This window comes from Prionailurus bengalensis, chromosome B4, assembly GCF_016509475.1.
Source record: "Prionailurus bengalensis isolate Pbe53 chromosome B4, Fcat_Pben_1.1_paternal_pri, whole genome shotgun sequence".
NCBI lineage: Eukaryota > Metazoa > Chordata > Mammalia > Carnivora > Felidae > Prionailurus > Prionailurus bengalensis.
The window spans coordinates 103,436,992-103,456,096 of record NC_057358.1 but is presented as its reverse complement, the minus strand read 5'-3'; the positions used below and the strand labels follow the sequence as shown (position 1 = coordinate 103,456,096).

General features: G+C 36.4%; 1 protein-coding gene across 1 annotated transcript in view; it reads right to left on the bottom strand.

The window, feature by feature from the left end:
• The window catches only part of OTOGL (otogelin like), a 136,585-nt gene that overhangs the window by 36,034 nt on the left and 81,446 nt on the right, over positions 1 to 19,105 (bottom strand). Inside the window, exons 29-34 of the mRNA XM_043564287.1 lie at positions 15,617 to 15,784; positions 13,185 to 13,463; positions 11,140 to 11,257; positions 6,193 to 6,272; positions 5,843 to 5,884; positions 2,474 to 2,547 (exon numbers count right to left, since the gene is read on the bottom strand). Of these exons, the coding sequence (XP_043420222.1) occupies positions 2,474 to 2,547; positions 5,843 to 5,884; positions 6,193 to 6,272; positions 11,140 to 11,257; positions 13,185 to 13,463; positions 15,617 to 15,784 (761 nt within the window). The remainder of the gene's footprint in view (positions 1 to 2,473; positions 2,548 to 5,842; positions 5,885 to 6,192; positions 6,273 to 11,139; positions 11,258 to 13,184; positions 13,464 to 15,616; positions 15,785 to 19,105) is intronic.

The following is a 19,105-nucleotide window of genomic DNA, read 5'->3' as shown; positions in this document are numbered from 1 at the left end:
AAAATAAATCCGTGGTAGATTTTTTAAAGTTTACGAATTTTATTGTATTTAAATTATGGTAATAATTATAGCAGTGATCAAACACTTATATCACTTATTATGTTTAAGACATTTTTCTAATTAACCCATTTCATTCCCACAAAACAACCCTCTGAGGTAGGTACTACTATTTTTTTCCTGTTTTATAGATGAGGAACTCAGGAGGGTGAAGGTCAAAGTAACTTGCCCAAGATCACATAGCTAGTAGGTGGTATAGTCAGAATTTAAGTTCAGGGATTGTTACTCTGGCATCTGTGATCTTTACCACTACTCTATACTGCATCTCAATGGATAGGGAAGAAAACTTAACAACTATTTAGCATCTATTATATGTCATGCACTAATAGTAGCTTCTTTCATTTGCTTCTCCCTAAATTTTTGAGCCAGTTTCTATCATCCCAATATTATACATGATCAAAAACAAGGATAAGAGAGGTTAAGTGCTTTTCTAACTAGTAAGACTATTAAGTGACCACTTCTAAATTTAAGAGCCAAGGGGAGGCAAATAATCAAGTCCAACTTTCCAAAATTTTCTGTGTGCAATTGTATCAATTCCCAGTATTGACCCTGATTTCCACTTCACCAGGAAAATGAAAATATTTAGACAAAACCAAAGCCCCTACAACATCTAAATTGCCTGAAAGAATGTAAACCTTCCATTCTACTGAAACTATTTTTAACAAGGTCACCAATGAACTTTACTTTGCTAAATCCAATGATCAATTTTTAGACCTCATCTTACTGACCTATTAACATATTTAGGATAGCTTATTACTCCATCTTCCTTATTGTTTTCTTTCCTTAGCTTCTAGACCAATTAGGATCTCCTCCATTTTCTCCTCTTTCACTAGTTAATACCCTTTAGTCGTTTGCCATCATTTCTTCCTCCTTCCTCTCTTCTCTATCTGCACACACACCTTTTGTGATTTCATCCCATCACTGAGTATTTCAAAATTTAATTCAGCTTGACCTCTGCTCTAAGCTCTATTTACGTCTACCAGGTCTGTACATCTGTAGGTTTTTGATGTCTAAGAGCAATCTCAGTCTTTACATGGCAAGCCTGAACTCTTAGTTACACCCATTCCAGACCTTCACTTCCAACAATTTCCCCATCCTGATTAACGCCAACTTTATCCTTTAATTGCTCAAAGCAAAGATCTTAAAATCCTTGATGCCTCTGTTTCACTCACACTCCATGTCTAATCTTTTAGAAAATTCTGTGATCTTTGTATTCAAAACACATCCTGAACCCAGTTATTTGTCACCATTCCCACTGCTGTCACATGGTCCATGCCACCGTCATCTCTGCTTCAATTCCTGCAGTAGCTTCCTAACCTGTTCTGTTGTCTCTTTGCACCATACTCCCAACAGGTAAAATGATCCCAAAACAAATCAGATCGCGTAATTTCTCTGCTCAAAAATACCCAGTGTCTTCCTGTGTCTTTTAAAATAAAAACCACAGTTTTTATAATCATCTACAAGACTTTACATAATATTATTTATTTCTTTTCTTAGTGCTGACTTACATAATGGCCTCATTATTATTTTAATATGGCAGGTACATTTTTACCTCTGGGCCTTTGTACATGATCCTGGAACTTTGTTTCCTGGTGTTCCAGACTGCATACACTGCCCTGTTTCTTGGCATGGTTTAGTACCTGAACTTCTCCAGATCTTTTACTCTACAGTACCTTATCAATGAGGATTTTCTAACCATGTCATTGAAAAGAGATTTTTTTTTTCTGAGAGCCTCTTCCAACATTTTATATAACGTAGTAACTTATTTTGCTTATTGGCTATCTTAGAACCTCCAGTGGAATATAAACTCCACAAACGCATGGATGTTTGCTTGCTTTTACGTTGTTTTATCTATGGTACTTCAATAGCACCTGGCCAAAAACAGCGCTAAATAAATATTGGTGGAATAAACAGTTGGTTTATCAAACAGGTGGCACATTTGAAGAAGATAACTAACTGCTCAAGTCTCGGCCAAGACAATTTACAAGCTCTGGAGTCCAATGACCTGATCTTTTTTGGCTTGCCAATGTATCTTTGTTATCTGCCACAGTGGCTGGCATATAATTACTGCTTAATAAATATTTTTGAATGCCTGAAGCCCACGCTAGATAAGTCTTTATTAAAGGATAATACTTAAGACTTCATTTGAATTTTGTTTTTCTTAGTGTGACCAGAATCTTACTAATTAATAAGACATATCTAAATCAGTTAAGAAAATACAGTGTGTTCATGCCTCAGAGAGGGCACACACACACAAATTTCCTAAAATGTAACGCATATTTCTTAGCATCTTTTGACAAAGATAGATTAGAGAGCATAGCAAAAGAAGTTTAATAGCATTTGGATAGTGATACAGAAACTTGAATAGAAACTACCAGGAAAAGACAAGTAGCTGGAATAGATTACCCAGTCATACCTCACATTCCAAACCTGGCGTTGGTGTTAACATATCAAATACAGTGAAGTCTGATGGAGTAATCATTTCTGGACCTGTTAGGAATGAAGATATCCTTTCCATTAGTGAAATGGAAGCCATCAAGTATGGAATTTACATGTAGTAGAAACTGCTAAAAAAATTTCATAAAGACTTTCCTTTATTCCTCACAAGAACTCTGTAAAGTACATAACAATACCATTATCATTTCACAGATACGGAAACTATCTGTATAGACAGGTATACAGGTATAGACTACCTGTATAGACAGGTAAGCTAGTAAGTGTCAGGGGCAGAATTCAAACTAGAGAATTCTTATTCCAGAGCTCTGGCTTTTCATCACCATTCTATAAACATCTTCACTGTTTTCACAGCTTCAACACAATTGTTTGAATAAGTAAAACTATCAGTGACATCACTAAAGACTGCTCAGGAGTTAGAAATTTTGTTGCCTTTAAAAAGTAAGTAGCGGGGCGCCTGGGTGGCACAGTCGGTTAAGCGTCCGACTTCAGCCAGGTCACGATCTCGCGGTCCGGGAGTTCGAGCCCCGCGTCAGGCTCTGGGCTGATGGCTCAGAGCCTGGAGCCTGTTTCCGATTCTGTGTCTCCCTCTCTCTCTGCCCCTCCCCCGTTCATGCTCTGTCTCTCTCTGTCCCAAAAATAAATAAACGTTGAAAAAAAAATTTTTTTTAAATAAAAAGTAAGTAGCGAAGCTGATTCATTTCCCTCAGTGAATATCTAGAATGTATTTCTTGCAAGCAGAATCCACAGTGCTGTGAACCACATGTGGACCACCATTGGTGGGTGCAGTAAAGGAGTGATTGGTGAAAAGCGAAGATATGATTAGTAAACACATTTGTAAGTCACCTTCAAAAGCTTTTTGTAAGAACTAAAGTTATCTCTAAACTATTCAAAGCTGGAAGGACCACAGAATAGCCAAAATAGATGGTTGAAATTTTGTCTAGCTATAATTAATGTTCATTAGTGATATTGTCTAACAATGACTGTATTCATTTCATATTGCTGCTGTAACAAGTTATTACAAATTCAGTGGTTTAACATGTCACCAATTTATTATCTTGTGGTCCTGGAAGTCAGAAGTCTTAAAGTCAAGGTACCATGAAGGGCTGCATTCCTTCTAGAGGCTCCCAGGAAGAATCTGTTTCCTTGCTTTTTCTGCCTCTTTGAATCACCTGCATACCTTGGCTTGTGGTCCCTTTCTTCATCTTCAAAGTCATAGCATAATATCTTCAAATGTCTCTCACTTTCCCCCTCTACTCTGATTCTGTCATCAGAATCACCTTCTCTGACTCTGACCACCCCCCCCCCACCGCCACTTTCTTATCAGGACCCTTGTTATTACATTGGGCCCATATGGATAATCCAGGATAATTTCCCCATCTCAAGTTCCTTAACTTAATCACACCTGCAAGTCCCTCTGCAAGTCCCTCTGTAAGGTCATATTCACAAATTCTTGGGATTAAGTTGGGAACATATTTGGAGGGCCATTATTCAGTCTACCACAATGATGTAAGAAAAAACTTACATTTTAGTTAAATAAATTCTCTAAATAATCTTAATTTTGTGCTCATTTTACAGTTTCTAATTTGCAGAATAAAGGAGGACAAAAAATCCTATCCCTTGGTCCTATAAGTAGTGATCATGATATACAGATGTTGTATCTTCTAGAGGATATGAAACAATACAGACTTAAATATTTTTATCCTTTTTAAAAAAGTTTTTAATATTTATTTATATCTGAAGGAGAGACAGATGGAGTGCAGGTGGGGAGGGGCAGAGAGAGAGAGAGCCACAGAATCCAAAGCAGGATCTAGGCTCCAATATGTCAGCACAGAGCCCGACACAGGGCTTGAACTCACAAATCATGAGATCATGACCTGAGCCAAGTCGGATGCCCAACTGACTGAGCCACCCAGGCACCCCTTAAATATTTAAAAAAAATTTTTTTTAACATTTATTTATTTTTGAGACAGACAGAGAGAGACAGAGCATGAACAGGGGAGGGGCAGAGAGAGAGGGAGACACAGAATCCGAAACAGGCTCCAGGCTCTGAGCTGTCAGCACAGAGCCCGACACGGGGCTCGAACTCACGGACCGTGAGATCATGACCTGAGCCGAAGTCGGACGCTTAACCGACGGAGCCACCCAGGCGCCCCACCCCTTAAATATTTTTATTCTTATTACCATAAACTTTTAAACAATAGGAGAGGAAAGAAAATTCTAGTCCAAAACAAGCACAGTCATGGAATATTCTAATGACTTAACAGGACTAAATGTATGCAAAGTGCTTAGTCCGGTGCCTGGCATGTACTAAGAACTCAACATACGGAAGCTAATAAAAATAGTGGTAATAGTGATAGTTAGAAGGAGGTTTATGTATGTCAACTATAATTCAGTTTTTAAAATTTTGTTTATTTAAATGGTTGGTTCAGAATATTTTTATTTTAAAAATCTCTAGGAGCACCTGGGTGGCTCAGTTGGTTAGGTGTCTGATTTTGGTTCAAGTCATGGTCTCAGGGTTCATGCTGTCAGCACAGAGCCTGCTTCAGATCCTGTGTGTGTCTCTCTCTGTCCCTCCCCCACGTGCATGTGCACATGTTCTCTCTTTCTCTCAAAAATAAATGAACATTAAAACGATAAATAAAATAAAAAATAAAAACTCTCTTAGAATGGACTATGAAATCCATAACTCCTACATAAAGTGAGAACTTCCTACTTGCCTTTTTTAGCAGATAATTTAATTAGCAATACAATTAAACAATGATAATATAACCAAAAAAAGAAGAAATATCTGAACTTTTCTAACGTGTAACCTCAGGAAAAATAATACATTAAGTTTGTCAAGCCTTAGTGTGAGTAGAATTATCAAACCCTTTCCTAAGCCAAGTTTCATAGAGAGGGAGAAGAGTGAGGTATGAGCCAGACTGCCTACTGCAGAGGCCGGGACAGAACACAAGAACGGAAATGGAAATGCCAAAGGATGACTTCATTTGCATTAACATCTCTTCAGAGTCAACTTAATCACTGTGAAAATTTAAGCAAGATTTAGTGAAACCCAAATTCTAGGTTTAAAATGTGAGAGAAGTCCTTGTTATCTATACGAACTGAAATGGAAGAGGTGAACCGAAGGAAGAAGCCATTCAGACAACCTGGCGTGCTGAACCAGTGAAGGCTGTGTAACAAAACAAAGTGAATGCTGGGTTTTCTGGTCAATGGGATAGTACTGATGTCAGCAGCTATTATAAGTGCGCCAAGACTTAAATTACATAAGTCTAATTTTAAGATCTCAAATTGTAACAAAGAGCTGTAAATATGGGTAGAGATGTCTTACCTGGAGGCATTAATGCTGGTTCTGTGGGAATCAGAGGGATGCCTACAAAAAAACACAAAGATACTCTTCCTTAATCTGTTTCGCTTAAAATAAACCCATGTATACTTCCTATAAGGATCTTCAGGCTCAAGGAAAGTGTTTTGGAAGAGAGAGAGCACAGGAAGGATTTTAGAGGGAAGATTCACATGTTTTAGGAAAGCAAATAGAAACAAAAATTGTGGAAGGGATATTGAAGAAGAATCTTACAGAAGTTGTCTAAAATTTCTGTTTACAATCACTTGCTATCAATAGAGAAAAGAATATTCAAGTGTTTCATTTTTCAGAATAAATTAGGTAAGGTTCATACTTACAGTCTCCTGGATAAACACATTTGAAGGTGACCTCATCAAGGATCATATTTTTAGGGCAGTAGGGCAAGCATCCTTCAACTCTTTACATGAAAAAAAAATTAAAGTGAAAAAAGTTTAAAATATAAAAAAAATACTGCATTTAATATACGCAACTAAGACATATATTTCCTGAAAGTTTTCTATTCTTCTCATCAAGCACTAAGGAGTGTTTGATTTGCCACCATTCCATCATACTTCATTTTATGAAATCCCATTCCCTAGGGGATGATAAAGGGATGTCTTTCATGATTAATGAAGAATTTGAACACAGAATTTTCAAAACATATACTTATGTTTGGAACACACTAAAGCCAATGTCTATAAATCACTGAAAATGAAGAAGAATCATTTATTATGATTTTAATCTACATTTGTTGTACTTTCCACTCCTAAATTCCCCCAAATCCCAGAAGACAGACATGCATTTTAAATATCCTCACCTTAAGAACAATAGTAAAACAAAAGAGACACTTCAGTGGCTCTCTCTGCCTATTTTTAAGCCCTCAATTCATTGAAAAGATATTAGGAATCACTGCCTGGAAGGGACAGAGGTAGAACATGGTTGTGATTCTTTGCGAACAGGGAAGGGGAGGGGCAGAAGCTGTAGTTCTCAAGAGCACAAATGTTTGGCAGTGTCCTGGGAGGATATGGTTGTATATGAGCCTATGGAGATTGGATTTCAACTTCCAGAACATCTGATTTTTGTAAGGATCTCTCCTTCTTGTACATGGCACCAGAGCAAAGCAAGAGTGCCATATTTGTGGCACCCGGGTGGCTCAGTTGGTTAAGTGTCCAACTCTTGATTTCAGCTCAGGCAAAACTGTGATCTCAAAGTTCGGTATCTGGGATTGAGTCCGATGTCGGGCTCAGTACTGACAGCAAAGAGCCTGCTTAGGATTCTCTGTCTCCTTCTCTCTCTACCCCTTCCTCCCACCCTCACTCTCTCTCTCTCTCGCTCTCTCAAAATAAATAAATAAGGTTAAAAAAAAAAAAAGAGTCCCAAATTTAAAGAAGCTATGGATGCCTTGGACATCATGGCCAAAGACAAGAAGGACCATCTGGAATGCTTTTTATCTAATGGAATGAAGCCAATATAATAAGTGAGGTCACATTTTCCTTCTTGTCCAATTGAGGCTCAGAGTCCAATGTATTCTGATTCAAAGAAAATAAATGTAATCTTTTGTGTACAATCAATTATTTCACTCATACTAGAGAGGATTAATGCAAACATTTTTATAAAAAGCCTTGCCTACCTGCTTCTCAAATACACTAGGAGGTAGTAATAATATTGTAAATAATTTTAGACATTTCCAACTGCCACCTCTGTAAAGAATTTGATTTAAAAATACTCAAGGACTCTTTCCAATTCAAGATGAAAATGAACTTGGTACTAGGGGTAGGTATTGCCACCAGAGGACACTAATTCATGGAAGAAAATCCAGGCAACACTTTAAAAAACAAGAAAAGCTAATTTCTTGTTTAACATGAGACACATTTAGCCGTCTCTTAGATATCTCCCTCACAGATGATTTTTTTACATAAACAGTTTGGCTTATGTGACCAATTGTTTATTTCATAAAGTAGACTTGAATAATAAAACTTTAAGTGGTATACAATGTTCTTACTCTACTCTAAACTTTGTCAAACAAAAAATAAAAATTAAAGTTACTATATCGCTGAAGAGACTAGGACCAGTTGGTTATCATTAAGTTAAATAAACATCAATTTTGCGTAACTCAATTACTTTGCAATTGTTTTCTGCAAGTCAAAACCACAGCCACTTTCTTAAAATATTTTGCAAAACTCAGTAGCTTATTCCTTTAAAATGTCTTCATGGCTGCACATGGCAGATTCCCCTTTATTTTGTCACACAACTGATAATCTATTCAACTTCTGACTGATAAATTAATGCCTCAGATGCAGACCAGTTCTTGTAATAGGTATATTACATAACAGAAATAACTGTATTTACATATGGGCTCTATGGTATGCTAGTTGGCATCTTTTCTCATAGAAGTTCTCATTTCCACTAGATATTTTTATTTTTAACACTTGCTATGTGCCAGAAAACTGCAATTATCTAGAACAAGGGTGGTGGTTCTGTGGGGGACTTGGCGGAGGGGTGCAGAGCTTTGTTAAATCCCCAGCTCAGTATTTGAATCTCCCTTCAGGACTGCAAATACAAGGAGGAACAATAATTAGGCACCTTGGTGCAGGGCAAAGGGAAGAGTTGAAAAAAGAAAGAGATGGCAATAGAGACAAGAAACAGGTTGGCCACAGTGGCTCAGTCAGTTGAGTGCTGACTTTGACCCTGGTCATGATCTCATGCTTCTTGGGTTCGAGCCTCACATTTGGCTCTGTGCTGATAGCTCAGAGCCTGGAGCCTGCTTCGGATTCTGTGTCTCCCTCTCTCTCTGTCCCTCCCCGCTCATACTCTGTATCTCTCTTTCCCTCAAAATTAAACATATTTTTAAAAAGAAAAGGAAAAAAAAGAAAGAAACAGCTTGGCCAGGGCAAAGGTTTATCCTGAGCCTCTTCTCTGTATCCTAACTATAACAAAAGAGAAGGTTTGGAATAGCTATAGACCAAACTAAGGAAGCATTGAGGATCTGGGTTCAACCACTTAGTAGATTGGTCATACCACAAGAAGTAATAAAGTAGCCAAATGCCACTTCAAAATATAGCCCATTTCCTCCTGAGCCAGGCTGGTCGTGCTCTCCGATCTTTCTTCCTTCCTTCCTTGCCTATGAGCTCCTCACTATGGAGCCCCTGTTGTTTGCCTTCCTCCTGATGACTACTGGAAGAGGCAGGAAATAGGCTGTGAACAGGAGAGGTCCAAGTGAATGCTGAAGATGTCTCCTTTCCAGAAAGAATTGGCTGTTCTTATTTTTAAGAAAGTAAATAGAAATGCTTCCTTCCCTTCTCTCTGCTCCCATTGCACATCATATCCAGGAGAGGTTCAAAACCCTGCCCACTGCCTACAGACTGTGTGATGTAGTGCAAAATGTGTCACCTCTCTGTGCCTCTGTAGGGTTTTTCCCTGGAAAAGGGATTCCCTGGAAAAGAGATTACCCATTTCACAGCACTCAGCACAGTGTGAGTAACACTATAAAGACCACAATGTGCTAATTGTTGTCCTCATTATTGCTTTGGCCCTCTTTCCACTGTATTGTCATTATCAGCTTTTGTTTCTGTCTTCTTCCTAAAGGCTGTGAAATCCTTGAAAGAGACGTTGTGTCTGAAGGAAACAATAAACAAAACTGAAAGGCAACCAATGGAATGGGAAAGATATTTGCAAATGACATATCAGATAAAGGGTGGTATCCAAAATCTATGAAGAACTTATCAAATTTAACACCCGAGAAACAAATAATCCAGTGAAAAAATGGGCAAAAGACATGAATAGACACTTTTCCAAAGAAGACATCCAGATGGCAAACAGACACATGAAAAAATGCTTAACATCAGTCATCATCAGGGATATACAAATCAAAACCACAATGAGATGTCACCTCACAACTGTCAGAATGGCTAACATTAACAACTCAGGAAACAACAGATGTTGGCAGAGATGCAGAGAAAGCGGATCTCTTCTGCACTGCTGGTAGGAATGCAAACTGGTGTAGCCATTCTGGAAATATGGTGGTTCCTCAAAAAATTAAGAATAGAACTACCCTATGACCTAGCAATTGCACTACTAGGTATTTATCTAAGGGATACAGGTATGCTGTTTCAAAGGGGCACATGCACCCCAATGTTTATATTAGCACTATCAACAATAACCAAAGTATGGAAAGAGCCCAAATGTCCACTGATGGATGAATGGACAAAGAAGATGTGGTGTATATATATATATATATATATATATATATATATATATACAATGGAGTATTACTCATCAATCAAAAAGAAATCTTGCCATTTGAACTACATGGATGGAACTAGAGGGTATTATGTTAAGTGAAATTATTCAGTCATAGAAAGATATTAAATCCAACAGTATAACCCACAGCCCTAAGTTCAAAATATGTTCAGAATCTTTACATTTTTCATAGCTTCCAGGACTACCAACCTAGTGAAATCCCCTTCATACCTTGTCAGAATTACTGACCAGTTCTGCCCTTGTCCTTCCCTTCCTCAACAGTCACTGCAACAGCCAAGAAGACTTCTTAAACATAAATCAGATCATGTCACTTCTCTGTTAAAAATATACCAGGGTATTGCTCAGAGAAAAAGACAAAGTACTCACAATGGGCCACAGGCCCTGTAAGATTTGCACACCACTATGATTCTCTGGTTTCATCTCCTACCTCTCTCAACTTTGTTCACTGTGCTCCAACTAACTGACTTCTTTGTTTATATTTAAATAAACCAAACAAATTCCTACCCCAGGACTTTGCACTGTTCTCAGATTGAAAGACTCTTTCCCCAGGCATCCACATGGCCAGTTCCCTTACTTTCTTTATATCTCTGACCACACACTACCTTGTTCATCTGTTTTTCCATGAGCACCCTATGTAAATTAGCAAAGATACACATATGCCTTATGCTCCCTATCTCCCTTACTTTCCTTTATTTCTCTTCATAACACATATCTCCATCTAACAATGTATTATACTACATATTTATATTTTTGTTTGTTTATTCTCTGCCTTAACCCGACAAAATGTAAGCTGCATGAGGGCAGGTACTTTGTCTGCTTTGTTCAGTACTATTCCACAACAGCTATATTTCCTGGCACATAGCACAACCTCAATAACTATTGCTTGAATAAAATGAAATGAATTCCTTAATAATTATAGAACATGCACAAATTATTCTTGAGAATTTTTTTGATCTAAAAAATGGGTTGAGATAAGAATCTGCTAATGCTGGAATTTGCTCATTTAATGGTTACTCATGACTTACGGTGGAAGAAATTTACACGCTTGTGCTTCAGGGTCACTACATGTTTTAAAACAAGGAGTGGCACAAGGTTCATATCTCCATTCACACATCCTCCTGTAGGGCACTGCTGCCTGGATTTCTGGGGAAAAATAAAGTTTAGATTGTAAATATTTTAATGTACATCTTAAAAAATAATGATTTATGATAACAACCCTTCTGGGTTTGACTCCTCCTTGACCATAATGCTCTAGAAAATGCAGGACAAGTGAAAAAGGCATTACAATTGTTTGGTGATCAAAGTGTTTCATGGTTATGTCGAATATCTAAATGTTAGTCTACTTTCCAAAGATTTGAAAAATCCAGGAGTTGGAGAAGGCAGAAAAATTCTGAATCTTTTCCCTTTATATTTAGTGGGTTCTCATTGATCTATATATCAAAATAATACCAAAACTTGATTGGAATTTTACTTTTTGCAAAGTAATTTTTATATATTATTCTATTTTATCTTTGCAAGCCTGTTGAGTATTATTTTCATTTCACAAATGAAGAAATTGAGACTCAGCAGGACCAAATGTCCTACCAAGTTAGGAAAACAGCAAGATCAAAGATGTGTTTCCCGATATCAAAATTAAGGAGAGCATTCCACCTTTGTTCCTCTTGTAGAACTTAGAGAATTGCCTTGTACATGGTAAATATTATCTGATGACAAAAATAAATGAATGGATTTTAATAATACATGCTTACAGTTATAAAATCTCCCTTGATTAAAGAGTTTTCTCTTGCAAATTACTAGTACTCTTCCCTTCCCACATCACAGAATAGTCTGTAAGTAGCAGTCCAAAAGTAACTCTGAAGACGAGCGCTCCATAAAGGAGAAAGTTCAGGATAGAGGCTATGTTTCTCAAATTATGGGTACAGAATGCAATTCCAAAGTACAGGTAGGAAAATAAAACTTTTGGGAAGGCATCTATGGATCTAAAATTTAGAATGGCCATTAGAGCTGGGTCACTAGAATTGTGGATCCTGAGAGAGGATTGGTTCCAAGACTAGAGTAGATTCCTAGAGTTTCCTGGTTTTAGGAAGCCCACAAAAATCATTTTCTGAGATTCTGATGATGCCATTGGCAGTAGTTGGTCCAAAACTCAGGTGGAGCCACTGGGTCTGATTCTAATGGAGTAGATTTCTAGGTTGGAGGGGAAATAGAGGATCAAAATGTTCAACTTTCAAGGAAACTCAAGTAAAAATATGGTATTGATATGTCAGTGACTCTTTTTCCTCATGAGTACAGGAACCCTTTTTAATAGGAAAAAAATTGAAGCTCATCTGAATTTTTAAAATCCAAAGACTATTGAAGTATACAGAAATTTATCCACAACAGAAAAGGCAGGTGAATTAATGAAAGAAACAAAATGTTAAAATGAAACAGTTTGTTTGGGATAGCCAAAGCATATGTCAAGCTCCTAGGTTTTGAAAACAAATCGTGACTTTTAAACATCAGATGAGTCAGTGAAGATTCCTCTCTGCAATTCAGAAAATTCAACGGCTATAAATAGCTATAAAACTGTAAGGATTTCTCGAAATAAAATCAGGCTTCCACTGAACATGAGAAATCTTCCAGAGGTCAGTGGAACCAGATACCCTATTATTCAAAAGACAGAGATAAACATGCCATCTTTATCATTAAGAATCAGGTTATTGAGAAGTTGCCTTCTAGGAAACTAGAGGTAAACCCAAGAGATACAAGTAAGCTCTATTTCCAAAGTTCAGATAGCAGTGAAAGTAGTAATTGGAGCCATAATTAAAAGTAACATTATTTAAGGCTGTTGCAAGGAATTTACCAATTAATTTATGTGATATAATAACTCTATAAAGTAGGTTTTATAATTTTCTCCATTCTAATTTCATATAAACTGAAGGACAAAGAGGTTAAGAAACTTACCCAAAGTCATACAATTTTATCTACTTGTACTCCTTTAAGAATGACTTAAAAAATAAAATTTGATAAACATTTTGCCATAACGTAAACTATCTATGGACTATCCTTTTGAAGATCTCAGGACCCATACCTTCTATGCTGAAGCTACTTGAATGCTTGAATTCTTCAGAATCATCATATTTTGATGCTTTGACACTAGAATCTGTAAGGACGATGAAAAAGCCTTTCTTGCTGTATAACTCAAAAGCACTGTAACCAGGAATCCAGAGCCCCTGATGGTGGAAAAACGTGGCTCTCCGATGAAAGGCCGAATTTGCCTGCCACAGTTCCAAACTAAGACTGTCATCATCGTGGACATAGAGAAAATAGTTTGGCCTCTCAGCAGATTCAAAGGAAACAAGCGCCAATGCTGTAAAACATAGAACAGTGCGTTTGACACCTCACTGGGTTCTCTGAAGAGAGCAGATCATCAACATGAGCATTATAAAATGTATTTATCAACGGGACAAAAACAGAACTGCATAACTGCCATATATAATTAATACCAGTCTCAAAGTTTTCAGAAATGAATTATAAGATCTCTAAAAGGAAAATTAGTATCTTAGAGTAATGAATAACAGTGACAGCTCAAAAAAAATCAGTCTTCAATGAGTTCTATTTTTTAAATAATTTCTCATGTTCTTGGGGGGGGGGAAGACATATCAACTTAGGATCCCAGAATGCACAATTTCATACAAGTAATTCAGTGATTAATTGGACACGTATTTGTATTTGCAAGCTTTAACATTTTCAAATGCACAAAATCTATAAATGGCTAAATTGGATGACATAAAAGAAAAGGGAAACAGAACAATTTAGGCATGTCCCTGAATTTCAATATCACTGGGCTCTCAATGGGCAATGTTCTTGCAAGCGATTTTGCTGAATTAAGAAAAACTATTTGTTCAACATTATTGTCTATTTCCCAATAGATGATCAAATGGCTAACAAACAACTACAAAACACTTGAGAAATGTCATCCCTTTTTTGTTATATGCTTTAGAACTTTTCCTTATATTTGTAAAGTCCATGATATAAAAGGGTTTTTGTTTTGTTGTTGTTTTTAAAGTTTATTTATATTTTGAGAGAGAGAGAGAGAGAGAGAGAGAGAGAGAGTAAGTGGGGTAAGGGCAGAGAGAGAGAATCCCAAGCAAGCTTCTCACTGTCAGCAAGCAGCATGACACAGGTCTTGAAATCAGAACTGTGAGATCATGAACAAAGTCAAAATCAAGAGTCAGACATTTAACAAACTGAGCCACCCAGGTGCCCTGATATAAAAAGGTTTAAAATTGAGATTTTCAGGTTTAATTTCTTAGGCCTTAATTTTTTTAGGTTTTAATTTTTTAGTTTATGTCCATTAGGATTTTTCTATTAAAAACATTATTATAATCATAAAATGAAGAGCTCTCTCAAGTCTAATAGGTGATTCCAAAGGCATTGATTGTATCTTAAAACTTGTAAGTCCCTCTGCTGAGAACTGGGAGATGCAAAAAGGAATAAATGAACTCTGTATCAGAGGAAAAGTATATGACTAACATATAAATTGGAACTGCAGGCTGTGATAGGTGTTTTCACAGATTAAAAAGACCTAAGGGAGTTCTTTTTACAAGAAAGAAGCAATTCACTCTAACTAGAAAATCAGAAGATTTCTCAGAATAAATAAAAGTTAGGTTGGATTCATGTAACAAATATTTTCAAAGCTCATACAACACCTCGTGCATGATTCTACATAGGGCTAGTATAACTGATGTAGGCTGAGCATCACCAGATCAGAAAGGGACACTAACCACCAGTTGGAACAAGTGCCAGTGGATATGACCAATAGTGATCTGCATATGCAAAACAGTAAATGTGGGACCAGGTACCAGGACAGACAAGGCCATATAAGGGTAACAGGCTGTCTCAATGACCGTCTAGATTCTGATTTATTTTCCTAGTATTTAATTTCTGTGATCAAATCAAAATTTCAAAAATTTCAATTCAAGTCTGTGATGGCTACTATGAAAATTTAAGTTGTGTTTTATGTAGGACCCAAAATTTAATTAAATAATTGCCATCCTAATACATACGTATGCCAACAGATAAACAAAGAGAAGATTTTATACACAAAAGAGATAGTTGGTTCATGTACAAGTGTCTTATTTTTTATATTTATTTACTTATTTTTGAGAGAGAGAGAGAGAGAGAGAGAGAGAGAATGAGCACATGAGCAGGGGAGTAGCAGAGAGAGGGAGGGACAGAGAGAATCCCAAGCAGGCTCCACTCTGTCAGTGCAGAGCCCAATGTAGGGCTCAATTTCCCAAACTGTGAGATCGTGACCTGAGCCAAAATCAAGAGTCAAACGCTTAACTGACTGAGGCACCCAGGTGCCCTACCAGTGTCTTATTTCATTTTACTTCCTTTAGGACAGCTTAAAAAATGTCATAAACATTTTAGATCCCAAATTATTATTTACTGCATGAATAAATGAAAAAATGTAAAGGGAAAATAAAATTCCTATTTTCAATTGGAAATCATACTTACATGACGCCTTCTCTTTAAAAAGGCCTGGAGTGATCATAAAATTAAAAAACAAGTTGCCATGAATACTACCCCTTCGTAAAGAGAAAATGCTTCTACTGGTCATATTGGCCCCCAGAACAAGGCCACTCTGTCCATAATTTGCCAGCATGTATGGTCCTTCTCCAAGCCCTAGTTCAATACAAATAAGAGAATTATAAATTGGCATAGGAGTTACACATTTTAAGCTGTCATTTCAGTGGAATAAATTTTAATAACAAAGAAATACTCCAAAACTATTGTGCATTTAAATATTTATCTTTAATAAAATAACTGAACTTTTTCAAAAATAATTTAATGAATTAGAATATATACATATTTAGATTATGTAATTTAAAATATATATATACACATGAATGTGCACATGTATATGTATATGTAAAACAGTGCTGCTTAGAAGATTGGCTTCAGCCTTCTGGATCTCAGTTTTTCTCACCTATATATATGAAGAAGTTTCTCTAGGTAACTTTCCACTCTAATAGCCCACGATTCAAATCAATTCTCAATAAACACAAGCTTATCTCTATTGATGGCCTGGGATTTTGATAGTCTTTTAAAAATCAGCTCTCCCTAATAGGTTGCATTGCATGAAAACAGAATTCACAGACATGCTATACAATGCTTTATTGTGTGGAGAATTACTGATTTTACCAGTGAGGCATATCTACAAAAAAGAAAATAGGATGAAGCTCAACAAAGAAGTCAAAAGTCTTTTTATTTTTATGCTATTGTTTCTCATGCATGTTTTTCTTAAATGGTTACATATGAAGTAGAAAATATTTACTATAGTAAAAACTTACTAGTGTAGAATCAAATTTGAAACTCAATTAAACTAATTTTTCTGCAAACCTTATCTTATGAAGAGACATATATATAAATAAGTTCACTGATATTAAAACAAAAATATGAGTTAGGTTTTGAGATGATAAGTTCAGTTTACCTTCAATTCAATCTCAATTTCACTTAAGGTTCTTAATATAATTGAAAGACTATGAAGTTTCTTCTGAATCATCAAAATTAAGTTATATAATTACCAGCTGTATACTTTACATAGGCATATGTATATTTTTTATGCTATAGGTTATGCAAAATGTTAATATATATGTGGTGTTATCATAAAAGATCAATCTAGCCACTATTAGTGAATTTAACTTTCCTTCTTTCCTCTAATGTTTATCTCAAGAAAATTTTTCTTCACCCAAGCCCACTCTTAAGATGGAGGGAAAAAAAAGATCTAAAGAAATCTGAGGGCTGGGTTTTTTCCTCTTTCAGGACTGAAGACAAAGTTTGAGGGAAGGGGAAAGATCATTAGATTAGAGGGTCAAAAGTCTCCGAAGCAAAAAGGAGAACAAAAGACAAACTTTCCATCATAAAAACCCAGAGAAGAAACAAGAGACTAGAGATAAGTTATCTTCCAGTGTTGACCCCTCTACTGACTGGAGACACATCACCACAGAGCAGGTAGGGACCCTTACAAGCCATAAGAAAAAGAATTTCATCAGGAATTTGAACATGTTGAGTAGAGTTGGAAACTTGAAGAAAGTTGCCCCCACTAAGATGGGACTGAGCAGATACAGTGGAGAATCTCTCTATGAACCCAGAGCAATGGACTCCTCACTGCTCTTACAAATACATACCATGCACAGTGTTTCTTTATGAGACCAAATCTACAATAACCAAAGAAAACAATATCATTTTTTAAGTTTACTTATTTTGAGAGAGAGAGAGAGAGAGCGAGAGAGAGAGCACACAAATGGGAGAGGAACAAAGAAAGAAAATCTCAAGCAGGCCCCACACTGTCAGCGCAGCACCTGATGTGGGGCTCAAACTTATGAACTGTGAGATCATGACCTGAGCTGAAATCCAGAGTCAGACACTTAACCTACTGAACCACCCAGGTGCCCCAAGAAAACTGTATCATTAGTCTCCACTGCCTGCTGGCTCATTTTCTAAGAGAGACAAGAACAACATAAACTTCCAAGATGCAAATGTATTTCAATTTATAAATATGTTGGTTTGTATAAATATGTAAATAATGTACAAATTAGTAGATAAGTATGTAAATTATAATGAGGTACACTTCAAAATAAAGAAGACACATAAAACTACAACTTGAGGGATTGAACCACCTTCATGGATATTCAACATAATAGGAGAAAGGAAATAGACAACTAAACCAAATCTTTCCCCCACAGCATAGGTCCCTGAAGAGACAATTGACATCTTAGAAATTCATTTGTATAGAAATAAAAAGCTTCTGAATTGTCTCCCAGTTGACTGATATCTTGGGTCTGGATATCATGTCTTCATGCATTTTCACTAGCAATTGAGACAAAATCATTGACTTTATCATTAATTTTCTTCAGAGAGAAGTATTCACCTGAAAAAGCAATTCACCTACTAAAAGCAATCATTTTCTGCAGTGATTATTCAAACATAATATTCAGTATATCTTACTAATAAAATCACTCTGAACTTACAACTGTCATAACAATTGTTAGTGGAATATTGAAGTCCTTGCTCAATGACAGCAACAACAACAATAAACTTTTTATGTTTGCTTGTAAATGACCATAAAATGACCATGAAGATATTACATAAAGTTTTTGTGTTAAAGATTATTGAAATAATCTCAACTATTAAATCTGAATTCTCCTACTTTTTTTATTTTCCTCTTAAAGAATCATAATTATTTATTCCTGCATTAGCTTGAAATATTAATAAGTATCTTGATAACACAGTGTCCAGTATATAGTAAATAAAGGAAGAAATACATCAGCTGTGAATATCCAAAGAAGAGTAGGTAGGTTTACAATACCTATAAAATTATTTGGGGTGAAACAAATTAAGAATAGTCATTTAAAACAATCTTTTCATGATGCCTATCAACAATCTCAATTCTATATTCCCCTCCAATCATCTATCTTCATCGCATTATTTTTACAAACTCACTCTCCTTGGTGGGTTAATACTTTTTCCTATTACTGTGATCAGAGGAAACAGATTCCCCTATCACTCCACTGAGTCAATCAGTGTCTCATGGAGGCTAAATGCCCATATTTACCCTCTGAATATTACCAATATAGTATTATAGATGACACCAGAAGAACTGGTTTGAAGAATTCTGTAACACATTGGAAAAAACCATCACGAGTAGTGCAGCAGACTTGTCGACAGAAAGCAAAATGTACCAAGTAGCAAAAGGTAGAAATTCAATATTCATAGAAAATTCTGCTTCAGGATCCAAAGGACAGCAGAAGGAATGCCAGAAAGTAAAAAGGCACAGATGGAGATTTTTACAGCAGAACTGTGGGAGGCAGGAATTCTTAAGTGAGGAAGTCACTGGAGCATTTTTTCAAACTGATGTCTGTGTACATTGTGTAGAGCCCATAACAGCGTGTGGTGACCTTTCTGAGATTGGGATGCATTAACCATACACTAGGCAGTGTAGCA